This window comes from Myiozetetes cayanensis, unplaced genomic scaffold (genome assembly GCF_022539395.1).
Source record: "Myiozetetes cayanensis isolate MyiCay16 unplaced genomic scaffold, myiCay2020 scf3, whole genome shotgun sequence".
NCBI lineage: Eukaryota > Metazoa > Chordata > Aves > Passeriformes > Tyrannidae > Myiozetetes > Myiozetetes cayanensis.
In genome coordinates this window covers 9,656,889-9,675,302 of record NW_026087521.1, presented here as the reverse complement: position 1 = coordinate 9,675,302, position 18,414 = coordinate 9,656,889, and the positions used below count along the sequence as shown (strand labels likewise).

The 18,414-nt window shown below is 34.8% G+C and overlaps 1 protein-coding gene across 5 annotated transcripts in view; it reads right to left on the bottom strand.

Annotated features, from left to right (window-relative positions):
* The window catches only part of CACNA2D1 (calcium voltage-gated channel auxiliary subunit alpha2delta 1), an 843,568-nt gene that overhangs the window by 627,504 nt on the left and 197,650 nt on the right, over positions 1-18,414 (bottom strand). For all 5 annotated transcript variants that reach the window (XR_007630104.1, XM_050325466.1, XM_050325463.1 and 2 more), the window contains exon 5: positions 7,446-7,490. Coding sequence is in view for 4 of the 5 variants with exons in the window: in XM_050325466.1 (XP_050181423.1) it covers positions 7,446-7,490 (45 nt within the window). In the remaining variant the exon portion in view is untranslated. The remainder of the gene's footprint in view (positions 1-7,445; positions 7,491-18,414) is intronic.

The window sequence follows — 18,414 nt, the reverse complement described above, 5'->3', positions numbered from 1 at the left end:
AAACAGTGCAATGCATTGATTATTTCCTATCTGGCAATGTATTTGGAGTCATAAACCACTCAGAAGGTATCTCCAGGAAAGACAATATGATATTATGTCCTCTGAATTAAGCAGCATTTCATGTGAGGCAAGCAAAACTATATATTAATCTTCAATCAATAAAAATAATTGTATACGCTTTCCAGAATGGGGATTCCAGAGTGTCTCCTTTGCTCCATATATAAATTGAATATTGAAGCAAATTTTGTATTTATAATATTTACCTCTTACTTCAGTCATACTTATGAGGAAGGCCTCCTTTGGTCATTTGTTCAATCTGACATATGCACAAGCAGCAAATCAATAGAATCACAGGGGATACACCCACCAGCGCATTGCCTCTGTTAGTTTTTTTTACCTTAAACTTGAAAACATGCCTTGAAGATTTTGGTGATTTACACATTTTGAGCCTAAATATTAACTCTTATTGAAATATTGGAAGTGCTCCATTCCAGGATTCTTGATATGACTTGCAATTTTCAAAGCCTATTTCCACCTTCGATCAGTCATGTGAAAACATCAGGTCGAGCCATTCCTTTTGTTTTGTACCACTTAAAAATCTATGTGTGACCCACACGTTTCAAGATGATATGTCAAGACACTTGTACAACATACCAGAACACTCACACAACATCGGTATCTGTAATCAGGCAACAAAGTGCTTCCTAAAAATCAATGCTTCCATTGCTGTAAACATCCTGTGACAAGTTCAGCTTTTGGTGTTGCTTTTATTTACCAATAAACAATTACACTGCATTCACTGCAAATGTTATCACTCATGCGTTTGATATTAGTAGGAAATACCCTGAAGCAAGAAATTTTCCATTAAACTGATGAATCACTAGCTTTGGGGCTGAATTCTGATCTTTGATGTGGCATAAACTTAGCCTCCATGGGGAGACTTCAAGCACTGCTCTTTTGTGCAAATTTGCCTTCAAGGTAGGATTCTGTGCATTAAGAACATTCTCATCTTTTTTAGGACACTGACAACTACAGTTATCACTCTTGCCATTATTATTTCATAACTCTGTTTCACAGGTAGGAGATACCTTTGGGGCAGTCATTTATTTCATTATCATGTATTTTTCATTGCAAGCTTCAACATATATTCATTTGGGAAAAGGGAGGACTTGCACAAATTTGAATAAAGGAATATAAACCTGACACCTAGTTTTTTAATCATAATACCAAAAAAAAAAAAAAAAAAAAAAAAAAAAGAAGGAAAAAAGCTAGAACCCCTGCTCCCTGTGGCAACAGATCATTATAATTTCAATAGGAAGCTCAAAGGAATGCCTTTTCTCTCTATGGGTTGGACTCAAGCTTACCTATAATGCCTCGAAATGGAAAGAACCGACATGTTTCCCAGTGATACTTGATAAAGGCACACATTCCTCAGTAAACAATGCAAAAAGTCTTGGTACTAAAGCAGACAACGTCAATCATGCCCTCGCTATCAGCTGCAATGCTTATTTTACAAAGAACAGTATCCAGTGTGATCACTGTTAGATAAAATAGGATTCCTGATGTGAGAGAGAAATGGGCACAGCAAGAGCACTGGAATATGCATTTTCCTAAAAGATCTGGAAGTCAAAGTATCATGAAATTACTAGAATGAATAACAATATGTCCTCTTGTATTGAAAGAAAAAGGATGAAAAGGAGATGAAAAATAAAAACATAAAAATAAAATGCTTTTTGTTATCTTATAACAAAATTCACTTCTATAACAGAATCCTCACTACAGCAAGAAGCGCATATTTTGGCCATAAACATTATTTTTATTATACACTGCAGTGCAAGAGAAATAATCCCTTAAAGTATAATCAAATTGTTACATTAAAAAAAAAAAAAAAAGGATAAAGTATGGATCGACCTTTAAATGGCAGTTCATTTTAAAACATATTAATTAAAATGAAAATTTTAAACATATCTATCAAAGTCAAGTATGTCCTATGATATCTAGAATATAGTAACTTAAAAGAAAGACATTTAGGAACTTGTTGCATATTTGAGAAGCAGGGGACAGAGACAGTGGAATACCCTCAGGAATCAGAAAGTACAACTACTATGAAGTTCTTTCCGAAAATGGAAATAAGTTAGGGAATCTATGGGAATATATCAGTTTTTCCCTCCTGGTTTCATAAAATTTTAGGTTTATTATAGACTTAATTATTAATTCTAAGCACTACATTCCAGTAGCAAAAGATCTAGGTTAATATTTTAATCAAAATGAAAACGTAGTTGAAAAATATGACATTTATTACAGATTAGAAATTTGTGTTCTGATGAAACTTCTCTAAAGCTTTAAAAATGTTCTTTATAAGAGTGCACCAACAGTCATACTCTGACAGTCTTTCATAATGAATGATATAATTTATACTAGCAAAAATCTTCTCTCTCTCCTGTAGCTAGGTAAGTCTAAGAGAAAACTACCCTCTCAAAATGTCTCCTTTATCTATATAAAAGAAAGGGTTAGAATAGGTAATCTGTCTGTGTAGCTAATACCCATTAGATTGAGAAACCAAAACAAACAAAACCTCAATAGAATCTATGTCATATTGCTAAGAATCAGAACAAGTGGCACAGATGCAGACCAACTCCTCAAACAGTTCAAATTCAAAATATCTCTACCAAATATCAGTCAACCAGTATTTCAGTCTATTTACAAGTTTTGTCATTAGCCCATTTCAGTGTCACGGTTCTCCAAGAACATACAAAATTTTGTCTAAATCAGAGCTAAATGATGTTTTCCAGTGAAATTTTCACATGCATAAATCTATTATATACCATCAAGAGATGCAACATTAAACAGAAAATATGTGAACTAGGTATGTAAATATATATAAATATCCTGACCTGCTGAAAAAACCTGGTAAGTTCAGACAGAGAAAAAAATAAAACTAAAAATAGCTGCAACTTACCTACATGAAGAATAGCAACAATAAAAATAAGCCCTGAAGAAATATACTGTATGTGCAACAGCTACTGGTTGGCACCTTCTGGATTGCGAGCGACTGCAAATCACAGTTGCTGTCAAGTTATCTAACTACACATTCCAATCTCCATGGCATATACTCTGCCCCTTTACTCATCATAAGTAAGAATAGCTGGGGTAAATTCTTTATGACTCATTTTAACAATTTTTTCAGCATTGAAGTATCAAAGGACAAAGAGAAGATGAAAAGAAACACAACACATCCTAATTGTGAGTGTAATGTCAAACCGTCTTGATTGTCATACAATGAGAGCAGAGGGAATAAGAGACCTAAGGAAGCTCAGGAAGTTAGTCTTGGTAGGCTGCCCGATTGTAAAAGGGGGTTGGATTCTCTACAGTTTAGCACTTCAGCTCATTCTAAATTATTTGAGACAAATTTCTCAATGGAAATGCCTATCCTTCACTCTCTATGAAATGTTGAAAAGTCAGTAGCTTTAGCTCAGAAAAAAACCTGATACTTTGAAATCCACTGGTAGCTAAACCCAGATGGTGGGATATTGATTTTATTTGTATGCTGGCACCCAGTGAAAGCACTGAGATAAAACTACTCTTATGTATGCAGACAAAAGGGTGCTTTCCAAAGGTATGTTTTATCAGAGTAAGGTTAAAAAAACCTTGAAAAGCTAGAGGATACCTGTATCTGTCAGATGACATGTAAAAGCAATCCCCGTCACAGCTTTCTCTGTAGTGCCAGGGCAGGTCATTATATTCAGTCTCACTTTTCAATCCAGCAACTGGCAGCTGTTGGACTTGCAGAACCTGGCATCACCCTTCCAGTCTCCTGAAAAGTCTCTTTATACCTGTTACCTTTGAGACTTGATCACTGGAATCCCTCATCCGCCCTGCCTCAGCTCCAGACTCTCCTCAAAACTGACCATATTCAGATGCCTCTTCCCCCTCAAGGGTTCCTCCTGACCCAACATGCAGCTCTTGAGACATTGCCTTCTAGAGGAAACTTCTCTTTTCTGAGGTACAGCTACAAAATGCATAAAATACTATACTTGTATAAATTAAATCATTCTACCATTTTTCAGTGTATGCTATGAGGATGAAAAGCCTGAAAACTCCTGAATTCTGCTGGACAGAGCTAAAAAAATAACCAGACATCATTTCTTAGATCAAATTTGGAGAAGGATCAGATCTGGTTTCAAGTAAATCTGTGATAATTCATCAACAGACTTCTTTTTTTCTAAATTAATCGTAGCTGCACATAAAAGCAAATTTTGCAACCCTTGACACTACAAATTAGCGGAAAAGGTAAGACTTGTGTAAGGGTACAAGCACATACTCAATAAACTTCCACTGCCACTTCCAGGAGCATGCCTCTTAGATAACCATTCTGTTCTATGCTCACTGCTGCCCAGTATTTACTTTGAGCATAACTTCACACAGGGGGAAAAAAAAAGTTTGGAGGGTGGGAATTATTTTCTAAAATGTTTGTTAAAACATGCCAGGATTTCTTTTTAAATATTTACATTCACTGTTTGTCTAATTATCCTTTCTTAATTTTACAACAGTTTTAAACTTGATGTAGATATTTTCATCATTATTTATAATGCCCTAACTTGATAGCTGCCTTTATGCTGCAGGTTAAGCTCAAAAGGAGATAATATTTTAAAAATTATTCCAAAATAACAGAGCATCACTGCATTAGGAATAATTCTTAAACCATTTGGCACAGTCAGCTTATCAGTTTTAAAAGATAAAACTAGCTGCTCCCAATTAAAGCCTAGGGAGTAAGACCGACAGGGGAACTGCAGACTTCCAGTGTGGTGTGGCTGGTTTCACATTAAAGAAACATTTCTTTATTTGTAATACTTAGTCCTTTCAGTTATATCACTGAAAATTTTCAATCTTACTTTCTTTAGGTTCATGTAGCTTGTGCAGGAAAGAGTTTATAAGAACACGACAAGAAATTATACTAAAACATTTGGAAAAGGAGCAAGATGCAAAGAGGAGATGAGAGAAACATTAAGGAAGGAATTAAGAATAAATGAAAATTTAGGCAATTGAGCAACTCAGTACATATAGTGGAGAGGTGGATTACTTCAATGCAGGGAAACAGAAAGAAAAAATGATTTAAAAGAAATCTATAAAAAAGATGTGGAATCCTTGGAAATAAAATGGAGACTAGTACAAAGAAGAGGAAAGAACTGAGCAGCAAAAATTTCTATAAATAGGGTGATGGTACAAAGGACAAGAAGAGAAAACAGGCAAAGCAATATGAAAACTAATGGGAAAGAGCATCTTAATGTGCTACCACTCAGTTGTCCAATAAAAGCTCTGCAGCATTTGTCCCAATACAATAAGAAATCGACACCTGCAAATTAAAGTGCACAGCACAGGCTGCAATAGATCAAACTGAAAGGGTTCTTGGAAAAGGACAGTGAATGAAAACCTGAGAGACCTGTATTAAATTACAGGTTTGGCCATTATCTTCCTATGAGATATGAAAAATGAGAATATAATGCCTCCTACCTTGTTGTGACAATAAAACTCATTAATTATCGTGAAGTGCTCACACATTACATGCAGCATTGGGGAGGGGAAATAAGTAGAATCTAATTGCTGTTGTAGGATAAGGAGTACAAAAGGTCTATTACTGATTGATGGACTACGGGGTTACAAACTGATCATTGTATCTGAGACTGAGAAATCCAAAGGCCAAAGAATGATTGACCTTCGTATTCTTGTTTGTTTTTTAAGTCCAAGAAAACACAGTGATTAGATTCAAAAAGGCCCACTGAAACAGTAGAAGAAAAATGAGAGAAGGATCTCCTGAATGTGGTATGTAAAAAGGAAAAAGGAAAGCAAACTGTACTGCAGAATATACAGAAAAACACACAAAATCAAGTTTAAGAGGATTGCTGTTCTGATAAGTTGTAATTTTAAAAGGATGAGTGGAGACAAATAAAAACTGGCAGGGAGGACCAGTGAGATTAATTTCTTCTACATCCAAAAGTTAAGATCTAAAAGAGTCTGTAATAGGAACTGGTCAACAGAGAAAAACACACATCTAGATTCACCTGACCTCAGACATCTGTCTCAGAACAAACTGAACAGCTCTCCAGAGGTACCCACAGGGACTACCTTCTAATGTCTAATTTAAAAAAAATAAATTTCTCCTGCTAATTATTCTTAATTGTACTGAAAAAGAAATATAATATCATTTCCCATGATGAAATAAAGGCTCACAGCATGGAAGAGGAAAAAATATGGACTTAGAGGCAGAAAAGAATGGATGGTAAAAGCAGTCTTACTAACCACTGCTCCAGAAATTAATGATTCTCTTAAAATCTCTTGATTTAAAGCAGGAACAGGGGAGAAGAGTCTGAAGTGTTTTCATACATGAGACCTGGATGAACTCAATGTTTCAGCATTGCAATTCTGTTTCCAGAAGTGATCAGCACCTGCCAATCCAGTGACTTAAATGAGAACAGACAAATATCTTTCAAATTTAGGTTACTTTTAACGGAGTTTACTTAAAGCATGCAAATCTTAAAACCCAGGACAGTCTGGTTTGTTGTATTTGGATTCAAGTACTCATAACTCTATATAAGCATATATAATAGTTCTGCTTGACATGATCTATGTACCTTCTTTAATTGCCTTACAGCAGAAGCATCAATTATAATAGTGATGCCATCAATCTCTAAAGAATACTTGATTAAAAAGTGCAAATGAAGCATGCTGGCAATTCTGATTAATACATTTAAAACATTTTTTTCTACGGTTTTATAAATTAAATCTATAATGAAGACAAGCAGTTGTATTAGCTCAAGTGAAGGTGAGGATAATTTCTATCCTCCCCAGAAGATATAAAGATTTTTTAACAGGTAACAGCAGATAGGAGACTTCAAACCTCTTAAAGTAAGAGTTTTAGTAAACCAGGATATGAAGTATCACACATTTAGTTTAAATCTTGTGACTGCATGAAAATAATTGTTCAGTAACATTTTACATCTGCCTTCTCCTCATATAAAATATTTCTTACATAGAAGACAGAACAACATATTATGAGATTGGAAAATAAGGCCAGAAAATGCCTCCTTCCAGAGGAAATTATTTACATTTATCATTTTGATTCTCCAGACCTGTAATTATAGTCTTATTACATTTCAAAAAGTAAATAATACTGCTGTGTGTATCTTTATTCTCCCAGCACATATTCTGACTGACCAGTAGCCCAAGCTGCATGAAAGGAGACAGACACTGAAAATTAGAACATAAAATATTATCTGGCTCTTGAGGGTACTTTGGAGACATTTTTAAGTTTTTTGCTTTCTTGCTTCTGCAAAATATTTAAATGCTAGTCTTAGAGTTTCATTAATATTTTCAATCCCTTAATTTGCAAGTTAATTTACAAATAAATCTGGGATTTATGAAATGAAATTAAATGTAACATTACTTACATCATTCTGATCATCTTTTGCATTGTAATAGATTATATCATTATTCTGAAAGAGAAAGAAAAGTAATTCTGTTAGTTTGAAAGGAGAGAATAAATTTAAGTAACAATACTCTGTACTATTGCAAAATACATTTTGATATAAAAACCAGTTCTTTATCTTTTCTCTTCGAAATAAGACAGACTTAGATCTTTGCTTGCTCTCTGTTGCATGTAGTATTTGCCATGTTTGTGCTTAACTTCATTCATGTAATGCTTCTTCCTTGGGAAGCTACATAAGTCACTCAAAACACAGCTAGAAAAGTACAGATAACATTGGACAAACTCCAGAGCTCATAAAAGACTTCCATAAGTTGTTTCTTTTACAGACATGAGACTTCCCCCCGTGCAATTAGGTGATTTATGCACCATGACATCCAGCAGACAACAGATACAGCAATGCACGGGCATTGCTAAGTGGGTTAAGTATTTGTTGCACACACATTTATTGTTCTATTCACCTCCCATGGCGAAAATACAGTCTGTGAAAATACATCACAGCAGTCTGGCTGTGGTAGTGGAGAGCAGATCCTGGCAGCTCTGTAGAAACACTGCACCATGTAATTCAAGCAAAGCAAAGAAGGAGAAGATTGCTAGTTTCCCTTACAGAATCAGTCAGAAGCTTCATTCAGCAGTTTGGAAATTGGGGTATTTCCTATGGAATACAGTTTCATTTTACCTTGAAATATTTCTGAACCATTTAAAAGCCTTGAAGATTTAGGTTTGCTGTATTAGCTTTCCACCTAATAGAATTTCTGCAATGTGCCCAACAGTTTTTCAACAAAATCAAACAATTGTTATGTGCATTTCTGTATTAAATAGTATGAACATAGTATTTCACAGATTTTGAATAAATGAGAAACTACATTTCTTCATGTCCAGCAGTGACCTGAAAACAGGTGAGCATTGCTGACCTCCAAAAATTGTCCTGATTTATCTTTCCAGTTCTGTTTATGATAACACCTTCTGATTTACTTATCTAAAGAAAAAGCTGAACACAACAAAGTGTTCTCTTTTATAAACACCAACAGGAAAGAATGCTTTCAGTAATCATTTTTCAAGTGGGTAAGGCAATGACAATTATTACTTGCACTAAAAAAGTGCCATGACATGTACTACAAGGTAATGCACTTCATCTTTATAAACCATCGTTTTCCTCACTCCATAAATAATGACATCATTTATTCTCCTTTGTGACCTTTTAGAGAGTCAGACATGAAATATATTAGAGATGAGCTAAATGCCATTTGAGGTAAATGCTATTAACATGAACTCATCCTTTTTGCTTTTCTCTCAAAATGCACTTTTCCACCAAGACGCTGTTCTATCCACAGGTCAGTTAGTTTTGTATCAGTAGCTGGACAACAAAGCCATATCTCAGGGTGTTGCAGACCCAGGAGGAAATTCCTTTAATCATTCAAGACTAATGATGACTAATAAGGTAATTGCTTATTCACCGTATTGTTATAAAGAAATGGCCATATAATGCTGTGGAAGCCTCAGAGTATGTTTGAAGAGGCAAAAGATTCTATTTTCATTGGTTCCTCTTACTTTTTACATGACTCTAAATAATTTGGTCTCTTCAAAATGCCACCTGATTCTTTAGCAGGCAAAGGATCCAACTCTGAGTGGTACTAACCAGAAATATTAACAGAAGTGCTTCCAGCATAAAGTGATCTGCTTAGTTTAAAAGCAAACATTAAAATGTTGTTTCACTTCAGAAGAAAGGGGAAAGAAACACTTCTTTCATGAAAATTCCCTATGTTAGGTTGTGTTAGGGCAGTTCCCCTGTAATCTGTTCCCTGGAAGGTTTTGTTGAGGAAAAATGAGCTGCAGGAAAAGCAATACAGACATACCTATCTGGATACACTGTTTTTGTTTACTGGTTTTCATTTTTAAAAGTAACATTTTCTTAAAACACAATGCTATTAGGCCCTCTCTCATACTGACTCTCATCTAGATATCAGTTTATTTTCCCAGCCCCTCCCCATTGCTCATGTTTACCCTAGCAGTACACCCTGTCATAGAATCATTATTACATAGGATTTTTAACACTGTCCTCAACAGATACAATTGTGTTTATCTACTTAAACAAAATGATTCTTTATTGTCACAATTGTATTTTCCCCTGTCTTTTAGAGTTTTATTTATTGTTTAAATTGCTCAAAGCTGGTATAGCTTTATTATATACTTCTACTGGACTGAATAGTGTTTTTAAAGTCAGCTATTAAAGAATTATGTTTCAGAAACATGATATATTTACAAGTTAATTAAAATAAACACCTCCCCATATCAAATGAATTAGGTATTTTGTTAGCCTATTCATATCCTGTACTTCATTACACTGCCTGGATATATTACCTATATAATGAAAAAAAACCTAACACTGACATCTAACATATCTCACTACTCTTAATATAGAAAAAATGAGAAACACAGTACTACAACAGACTAAATGCTGTACAGTTCACAAATTAGATTCATGGATCAGTCAGGTCTTCAGAGGACAATTTTTCATAATTTAACCACTGCTAGTTGACAAGAACAAATTGCTTTGTTGCTGGTACTCACGTGAGTAGTTTATTTATTTATTAACTTCTTGACACAAAGAATTTGAATTTTCCCACTGTTGTACACTTTTGCTACCAGGTAATACTACACACTTGGTTATCAAGCCAAAAATACAATGTAAATATCAGAGATACTTATTTTTGTTCTTGATCCAGTAATTCTATGAGAGAGAAGGGGTAAATATTCACTATTGCTTCTGGTCATGAATAAAGGGATTTAGTAAGACAGTCCAGAAGCTGAATTTAAGAAAGAGAGACTTTATGAGACCATATTGCAAATATATAATAACCACATTGCAAATATATGTCTGATTGTGATGTGTTAGTTTAAAAATAAGGTCTTACAATTACAGATATAAATTAGAAACTTTAGCATAGTATCAGCATATGAGTTTACATAATCTATGCAATTGGAAAGGTGAAGGGTAGTTTTCACTGTATTTAATTTCCCTTTCAAAGCAATCAGTTTCAGTACCTGACAAGGGCATTAGGTAAGGCATATAAAAATTACATTAAGGACCAGCTCATAAATGTTTTATTTGTGACTCTTACTATTTTCTTTTCTATCCTAATAATCTTCTCCCACACTTCCATTGTTAGGATTATCTGCTGAAGTGAGATTGCTCCACTGTCTTTTTATTGCTTTTCATTTCAATAGTTGTTTGTTTTCCAGCTTGGGGTATAAAACAATTCCAATGGGAAACACTACATATTGGCTACTATTAATAAGTTCTTAAATTTCACTACATATAATCCAAAGTTTCTGGTCTCTATAGTGTCTGTGTCTAGAGGTTTGAAGAAGCACACATCTGCAGATGAAATCTGAACTCACACCAACACTAACTTACACTCAGGTTTTGATTCTCTACTGAGCAACTTTACAGACATAGTCTATTGATTCAACAAATAAATGCCTAAACTCAACTCAGGATTACGTGAATGGAGCTGAAGTTGGCTTGTCATCACAGGAAATAATGCTTTGTTCAATCACATTCTTTCAAGAACAACAAAAAGGGATTACACCACAACAAGACATATCTGACACTACACATAATAATGTATACTAAAATGTAATGATACATCTATGTCACTTTGTTGTTAAAAGCTATACATCCTCCTTTAACAAGTGCCAAAAAGAAAGCTCCTTGTCACTGCTGCCACATGGTGTCTGTAGGAAAACCTCCTCTCTAAATGTTATGTCTTGTTTGGTTGGTTGGTTGGTTGGTTAGAAAGACTGCATCTGTGTTTTTTTTTTTTTAAATATCTGTTTTGCCACAAGAGATGTTTGCCTTTCATTCAGGAAAGAAAAAAAAAATACTCTAAGTCTTAAGATTTTCCACAAACACCCTATGTGGTCAGTTCAGAAATGTTGCTTTCACTGAACCTGTGGTTAAGATTAAATGAACCCTCAGGTCTGTCCATGGGTTCCCGAACAGTGATTTTATGCAACCCAGTGCCCATGATGGAGCCCAAAATGGTGTTAGGCCTACAGGGGAGATTGAAGGCCTGAAATGAATACTAGAACTTTATGAAACACTATAACAAACTACCAGAAAACAAATAAATTATTTTAAAAAAAGGGAGATGAAGAAACTGTTTTTCTGCAACTTTTCATATATTAAGAAATTAATGTAATGTAACTTTAGATAGACATCACAATTATCCTTTTTCCCCCTAAAGTAGCAGTTCAAAAGCAATTGTAGGAAAAATGTGAAAGCAAAAAATATTATACTTTTATTCATTTCAGAGATGTCAGAAGATAATGAATTCCCTCAGAAAAGAAAACAGAAGAGTGTTAGCTAAAGATTTCTATAATTCAAAGATTTACTTCAGTGAACCACTGGAGGCAAATCTAAGATTAATGTAGTGGATTATATTGTAAATATATATATATATATGTATATATATACACTACTGCATAATTATTAGTGCATGCTTTAAAATATGAAATCAGAGCCAGTGTGTTTCTTTAGATTTTCTTTTAAAACAGGATACTTTCCATGACTTTTACCCAAAAAAGTGCTAAAGCACCCAAACTCAGGCAATGTGTAAAAGCTCCTCCATACTGCAGTTAATCTGCAACTAGTGAGGATTATTTTGGTTTTCAGGTAATAAGGTAGAGTTAGAAATCAAAATTCGAAAGAAACATAACCATATTGCAAATATATGTCTGATTTTGATGCGTTAGTTTAAAAATACAGTCTTAGAATTACAGATATAAATTTTGAGAACATTTTAAAATCATATTAATCCCAATCATTTGGAAAAGACATTCACATTAATGAAAGAACTGGGTGTCCTTTTGCTCAGAATGTGGCAAGAGAAATATTTATAATACTGGTCCATTTCACTTTTCATAGACAGATCAAATGAAATTAGTGTAAATGCCTACAAATGCTAAAAAAAAAAAAAAAAATCATTAAGTGTTAGTAAAACATCTGTTTTAATTTTAGAAAACATTTCGTTGTGTCCCCTTGGATACAGAAGTGCATTAAAAAATGTTCATTCTAATACCTTTGGGGTACTTAAGATTTAAACCCAGCCTAATAAATTGTATGACAAATAAGCCAGACAGTTTTAGTTTAATCCCTTATATAGTTTGACATGCAGTTTAAGGCACAATTAGACTCTTCAGGAAAAAAAAGCTAAATATGGCCTGCCACACAAAAAATTACATCTATTTCTAAAGAGGATAACTTTATGCAAATAAAGTAAAAAAGGAAAGTAGTTGGCAACTACTACAATTTCTTTTGTTATAGCTCTGTAATTTTATATAAATGAAATGACACATGTAAAATAGGGGGATTAGCAGCTAAAAACTTTTTTTTTTATTCAGTATCCATGTGTAGAAATACTGATTTATCACTTGTGTTTAAAGTGAACAAAATGCTAGGCAATATAGTTAACAGCTGCAATTACAAATACAGTGTATGCATGCAAGTACATGAGCTGTAAGAAATGGGTTAGAAAGTGCATTTAAAACATGATCTTGAAACAAATTTTAGAAATAATATTTAAACAAATATTTTTAAATAAAAACATTACAAATATTAACCAGTTAAATAACATCCCCATAAAGAAATATGACCCAATATTACACATAATATGGGCAAACAGGTCACTTGAGTTGGACTTTTTTCCCAAAACCTAGTTAAAACAAATAACTGCTTTGTCAGAGTATTAAATTTCATGCACTAATTAAAACTTTCCAGGTCTGAACTGTAATTTATGATAAGCCTTTTTCATCAGGTTTGTGTAAAGGGCTTTTCTCATGCTTCCACTGAGACTAATAATTGAAAGGAAAATATGAAGATTTCAGGAAATAACATAAAGGAGCATTAGAGGTGCTGTACATTCTTTCTTTTAAATGCTGAAAAAGATCAACTTTTTCAGCATTCATTTACAGGTTATTCCTTTGCTGAAATTAACAATCCACAAACTTTCAAATTTATAGACAGTTTTCATGCAGTGGTCATTTATCCATTCACAGAGTGATAAATAAAATTAGTTATTTATTAATCATCTGCTTGCTAAACAGTGGGACTAAAACATAGAAGCCTAATATAAACACATAAATTATCAGATAAGTGTAATATACTGATACAGATGCAAGACAAAAATACACCGTATGAAAAACATACTTTCAAACCCTTGACATCAATTCTGAAGAATTTTGATCTGAGACTATATCCAAACACTGCAGTACTTATGGTGGTCAGATTTTAGGCATCTGAATTAAAAACTGAGATCATGAAAGAGTTCACTGAGGTCTAAACTTGAAAGAATCTAAAACTTTGGAAATATTTGAGATTCCAACGTTGATATTCTCTAGGTATCTATAAGGTATCTATCCTATTTCTACAATAATAACCTTTGAATAACCTCAGACTTCACATTTCTGAGAAGTTTGGACCCTACTTTGTATCTTCACAAATTCAGGACCCATAAACTGAAAGCCTCTCACCTCTGTATTTAAGGTAATTCCCATCACTGAACACACCAGTCTTTGGAATATTTAATAATGAATAACACTCAAATATATTAGGAGAATTAAGTCACAATCTGAAAATGGAATAGACATTTGCCCTGCTCTCACGTACTTTTCCCCTCTCCTTCCTCTCTCTTGATATGTGAATAGTATAGTTATAGGGGTTTGCTATTAAGAAAAAATTAATTATTATTAATTAATTGTTATTATATATTAATATAATAATATTAATATTCTGAACTCTGGATTCTGAATTAGAGCATTGCATTTTATACAGCAAACATAACATTTTCTTCCTCACTTTCACTGATTGTGAAATACATTTAATGCAAATGATCCAGCTGAAACTCAGAAACTCATGCAATTAAAGTAATACTGAAAAAACCCCAAACATGAAAATTCTGTGAAGAAATACATTAAGATAACATGCATTTTAAAAATGCAAAAGCTATTTAAATGCATATCCTAAAAACACTGTACTCTAGGTTGAGAGATAAGTTACTTTACCAAATCATGGTAAGTTTAATGGCTTATGGCAGGCACTTACTTGTAAGGATAAGTATGTGTTTCAAATAGGAGAGCATATATTATGGTATTAGAGCTTCCAAATACTCACAGCTCTCAGGCACATCATGACCTTGCCTTGATCAAGAACCAAGTACAAGAGCCAGGCCATGGGCACGAGGCTGAGTGTGGTGAGCTATGGCACACATGGCAGTGCCAGTAGAGTGCAATGAGCCCTGGTACAGGCTGTGCATCGACGAATGGAAAGAGAACACATGAGATGATGGAAAAACATGGTAATGTCATCAACTGATTTGACTGGTATCCTGCAACACCTGCCTATAAACTCCCCAGTAACAGAGACTGTAGGGAAACATGGTCATATGGATGTCTGACATGTCAGGAGAGCCAAGCATCAAGGTGGAACCAACCAGAAATGGTGCCAAGCCACTGCCCACAGCCCGGACCTGGGACAAGCATCCCATGTACCCCATGCTGGGCTCTGCCAACTCACCAGCACTGTGACCAGGTCAGGTCTCAGCTTATTTTTTGCATAAGGAGGAACCTCAACATATTAGAGGACTCAGCAATCACCAACTATGTGAAGTTCAACAAGGAAAAGTGTTGGATTCTGTACCTGGGATGAGGTGATGCTGGATATACGTACAGACTGGGGAAAGAGAAGCTGGAAAGCAGTGACACAGAAGAGACCTAGAGGTCCCTGTCGGATGGTAAGTTGAATATGAGTAAGCAGGGTTCTGGCAGCCAGGAGGGCCGGGAGTCCTAGGGGGGTAACAGGCAAAGCATCACCAGCCAGGTGAGGGAGGGGATTTTCCTGCTCTGCTCTGCACTGGGGTGGCCTCACCTTGAAAACTGTGGGCAGTTTTGGGCACCATGATATAAGAAAGATATTAAGCTATTAGAGACTGTCCAAAGGAGGGCAATGACGATGGTGAAGGGCCTTGAGGAGAAGCTCAAGAAGTATGAGGAGCAGCTGAGGTCACTTGGTCCATTCAGCCTTGAGAAGAGGAGACTGAGGGGAGACCTCATTGCAGTCTACAACTTCCTTTTGAAGGAAAGAAGAAGGGCAGGCACTGTTCTCTTCTCTGTGGTGACCAGTGACAGGACCCAAGGGAATGGCCTGAAGTTGTTTCAGGGAGGTTTATGTTGGATATTAGGAAAAGGTTCTTCAGCCAAAGGGTAATCAGGTGCTGGAACAGACTCCCAGGGCAGTGGTCACAGCACCAAGCCTGATAAAGTTCAAGAACTATTTGGATGATACTCTCAGGCACATGGTGTGACTTTTGGGGATAATCCTTTGCAGGGCTAAGACTTGGACTCAATCCTTGTGGGTCCCTTCCAACAGCATATTCTGTGATTCTGTGATTTTGCTGCCACAGCCCATCCATTTCTTGGCTCACTTAATGGCATGACCTTGACAGTGGAACATTGTCTCATGTTCCTTTCCTCACCGTGACAATATTTGATTACATGCTGAATTTACCACACTTGATTTAATTTGTCTTGTGCAAATCATAATTAGCAAAGCTGAGTAAGAAGTTTTTATATATCACATGCAAATCTCAGGAGAAAACCCTGCTGTCTTTCACAGGGTACAACAAGTAGGCCTTTTTTTCCCTTTGCCTCAGTGCCCATATTATGCTATATTATACATTTACTTCGAAAAATGAGAAGTAATGAAGAATTTTAAGGTTGCATGCACAACCTCAAAAGGAAGCATAAAAAACACTAGAAAGAGTCTCCAAATCTCTAGAATTGATCATAGAAATTGTAAATAGGAAAAACTTCCCATGTCAAACAAAACTCCCCAATCTTCACATATTTTTCACTGTAAAAATTGTTGAAAGAAACTGCCATTAGACTACTTAAACTGCCAGGATGATACTTAACTTAAATCTAGAAAGGGATTTTTTTTGGAAAAAGATGATAGAAAGGCAGTGCAGCAAATATTGCTGCACACACTTTGCACACAACTTTTTTCCAGAGCCTGTTTCAAACTATTTATTTCATACTGAGATGAAACACACTAGAGTCGACAAAACAAGCTCTAGAACAAATCCAGCCAAACCCCCCTCAATATTCTTACCATCTCCCCAAAGGATGACAAAAAAATCTAAGATTCTTTGTACTTGCATGTACCAGGAAAGAAAAGGGAACTTTACTAGAGTTGCCCAATTTATAAGAACTGGCTACATCTATAAAGAAATCCAAATAACCATCTCTCTGTTCCTCCTCCAGTCCTCTAAGTCAAAAGCAAGGAAGACAGAGACAACTCTGACAGACAAAAATATTTTAAATCCATTTTAATTTTGGTAAATATATTCTTCCAAAAGGTTCAGGAAACTGCTAATCTTGCCATCACAGTAACTTCCCCAACTGAGAATGGTTTCTTTTTATATGGCAAAATGCCAGTGATTACAAAGCAGGTTTCCAGGTGGGAAAATGAAATTAATTTGTTTGCAGCTAATTAACCTCTATATCACACTATCTGATCAGTTTAATTAAAGCAGCAAAGTATGCTTATTATAATTTATTCAGCATTACTTTCTTTACTTGATGAAAGACCACCAAAAAAAAAAAAACCTAAAAAATTGTCTAAACTGATTGTATACTATCTAGATTGTAAATACTGGGACCAGTAAAGTACAGGAGCCCAGTTAAACAATTGGGACATGAGTTTACATCAGATTCACAGGAAATTGGCATTCTGAATTCATACTTATGGAACTGCTGGGATGTAATGAACCACTTGCACTATGACAACTGAATACAGAAAATATGCCAGTCCTCCAACTCCAAGAAATCTGCAAAAGCCTTTTAGAAAATTATTTTTACCAAGCGATGGGCAAACCTTTAATAGAATTTATTCCCCAAAAACGTGTGCATTTGTTACATTATCACTGTGTTCTATCCATTATGGCCAACAAATAAAAACATGTTTAGCAATGATGTAATCAGTGGTTACAAAATACATTAAAAAAATCAAATTTTGGGCATATGACATCACAATGGAGTAAAAACTCAAGAGCCTAGCTTCTCAGTGATCCATGAGTGGCTGAAGAGGGTATATTCCAAGGCTTTTCCAAACTCAGCAGTACACTGAGGTCAGCAATCCATAGGATATTGCTCTGGACCTGCATTATCTCAAAGTTCAGAACCTAGAATCTGAGGATAAATGCGTATGTCTATTTTTAAAAGAATATTTTTAACACTTTTTGCATACAGATTTGTATTAATTTAGCCCACACTTAGTCCATCAGAAGATGCTAAAACTAATTAGTGCTGAGCAGAGACAAAAATGAGGAAAATTGCTGATAGATCATGACAGAAGTTGAGGACTCTCAATGGAGAATTCTGTTACCACTTGCATTTTCACCAGAAGATAGACAGGCAACACAAAATGTATAAAGAATGGACTTCACAAAAGTGAACTCTACAAGTTATGACTGCCAGTATTACACAAGTAAATTTATACTGTCTTAATCCCTCTGACTTTGTAATGTATTAAACAACTAATGCCTATAAGTAACTGGATTATAACTTCTTAAATTTAAGTAATTATGATCAATTTATGAAATGCAGAACATATTCTTAAAGAGATTGTTTTCTTTCTGGTCATAAAATGGCAACCATTATTCTAAAAACAAGGTTATTCTCACTTCTGGTTCCACTTATACCATGAAAATAAGGTAAATATATCCAACTTAAGTCTAACAACCTTATTCACAATTAATGTCATGAAGTTTGCACTGCAGCTACTGGAAATCCATTGAAACAAACAAACAAAAACCCCTTTTTTTTTTTTTTGCATTAGAATAGCATCTTTAAATTTTTATTCAAAGGCTGCACGC